This window comes from Atta colombica, unplaced genomic scaffold (assembly GCF_001594045.1).
Source record: "Atta colombica isolate Treedump-2 unplaced genomic scaffold, Acol1.0 scaffold107, whole genome shotgun sequence".
Taxonomy (NCBI): domain Eukaryota; kingdom Metazoa; phylum Arthropoda; class Insecta; order Hymenoptera; family Formicidae; genus Atta; species Atta colombica.
In genome coordinates, this window is record NW_017259192.1 from 2,866,315 (window position 1) to 2,868,502 (window position 2,188).

Here is a 2,188-nt window from a genome sequence, read left to right on the forward strand (position 1 = left end):
CACAAATGAAAAGATGGAAGTGACGGAGGTTCGAGTTTTCTCTTTTGCGCCTCCTAAATCTTAAACAAAGACAAATGAAGCTGCGAAGTCTAGGCGCGACTTACCGTTAGGAGGGAACTCGTAGAAGAACGCAGATCTCGGGCTCAGACAACTGGAACAGAGGAAAATTACGGTTAAAATATGCTAACAATTAAAGGAACGGCGCCACTTGGCACGCCGCCCGATGTCTACGCGCTTTTCCGCTCCGTTTCCCATTCGTTTTCATCCGCGACGATATTTCGCCGTGGTGCCGCCAGTGAACAAACGCACGGTCAATATATATCATACGGTTGCATCGAAATGATGGGTATTGATGTTAAGCGTAATAGAGCGATTGGTCGTCGGGATTTAATACTTCCTTTGATATGCGAAATGGATCGGTCAGCGCGCATTTCGATACTATTACGTGCCGATAATGAATTTACCAGTGTTTAGGGAGTTAATTTCAATTTAGTTAGTGTGTATTATTTCAATTTAATACGTATTACAGTAGCGCGATTTGGTTCCTCGCTCGAATTTAATGCAGTCATTTGCGTAATACCTAAAATAGCGTAGTACAGATAGCATGTCTATAGAATACCTTCCTAAGTTCATGAGAATTATTTTCGCAAAATACAAGAAAACAATCCGATTTTTAAAAAATAAAGATTTGACATTTTGCATAAATTGTAATATATTTTATAATTCAAAGTAATTTTTATTTTGGCTAATAATGCGAATCATGTTTAAAGTTCATTTCCAATACACCATAAAAAATATTTTCTATTTGTGTTAGAAACGATGCACTTCGAACAACACAATATTAAAATTTTGTGTCGAATTTTTAATATATTCGATCAATAATTTAATATACGATTGTGTTTGAAAAAAATTAAAATTTTCTGTTAAATTGATGTTCAATATTTCTTAGTGTTAAAATAATACAATTTCATATAAGTGAACAAATAACATAAATAATATTTTTTAAAACGTTATAAGATAAATGAATAAAATATATTAATTTTAATGGAGAAATATGATTGTTTATAAATTATGTCAGTGTTACGTTTATGTATTAATTTTTCATATAACATTTACAACATATTTATTTTGTGTTAAATTAACTAAAAAATTTGAGTAGACCATTTAGAATATTCAAATTGAAATATTAAATTTAATGCAAATTTTCCAACTGTAAAGGCGACAATATTCATCATTTACATTTCTTAAATAATATTTCATTATAACAATAGAAAACAAAGATTGTTCTGTTTATACAGTTAGAGTTTTGATCTCCCTACGGGCATCAAATTAGGTACTGATAGTCAAAGGTAACATTATACGGTGTAACAAACGCGCAATTCTATGTATCGAAATTATAGAATTGTCATTAATATAGGTTTCCGTGGCGATATATGTGGTTTATATAATGTATCATATGTTGTCTGCCGAATATTCACGTCTTTTTCTCCTCTCTCTTATGTATAATTGTCTATGTCTGACTATCATGAACAAAATACTGAAAAGTGATTATGTGGCTATTAATGAGTGCGATGTATATGCACCAAAAAAAATTTTTAGTTGAAAATGAATTAATTAGAAGATTCTGATCCATGAGTTTTCTCAACTATAAGTATAGTAAAGTTAACCAGAAAATGTTGATTGTTTTTTCATTTTCAATCAGAAATTTTGAAAAAAAATCTAGTTGCATTAATTGGAATTCTGATTCCAGAAACCCGCATCTCTTGTATTCCGTACGCGAATCCTAAATCATTAGATCACCACAAGATATCTGGGTTCAAATCCCGGCCAAGGTAATATTTATCGCAATAAATTTATGAACAGTTTCAATATATTAACATCTTTATAACATGATGTTTGATGATAGCAACTGTCAAATTATTAAATGGTCAAATTATTAAATTGCTTGTCAATTTAATTCGCGATTACTAGAATAGTTTTAATTACGTTTATATCCGGAAAAACAATTCGACACGCAGTGTCTAAAAAGATTATAATATTGTGTCTATATTATATTGGGGGTTGTGCGGAAAGTTCGTGCTGCCTAACCTATATAATTTAATAAATCTATACTAAAATTTAAATCTTCTGCGTTTCAATTTTTTCCTTCAACATCGGCACGAACTTTCCGGACAATCCAATATATATA

At 30.9% G+C, this 2,188-nt stretch overlaps 1 protein-coding gene across 1 annotated transcript in view; it reads right to left on the reverse strand.

Annotated features, from left to right (window-relative positions):
- Positions 1-2,188, reverse strand: part of LOC108693126 (SAM and SH3 domain-containing protein 1-like) — a 365,179-nt gene that overhangs the window by 70,567 nt on the left and 292,424 nt on the right. Inside the window, exon 4 of the mRNA XM_018201876.1 lies at positions 105-151. Coding sequence (XP_018057365.1) covers positions 105-151 — 47 coding nt within the window. The remainder of the gene's footprint in view (positions 1-104; positions 152-2,188) is intronic.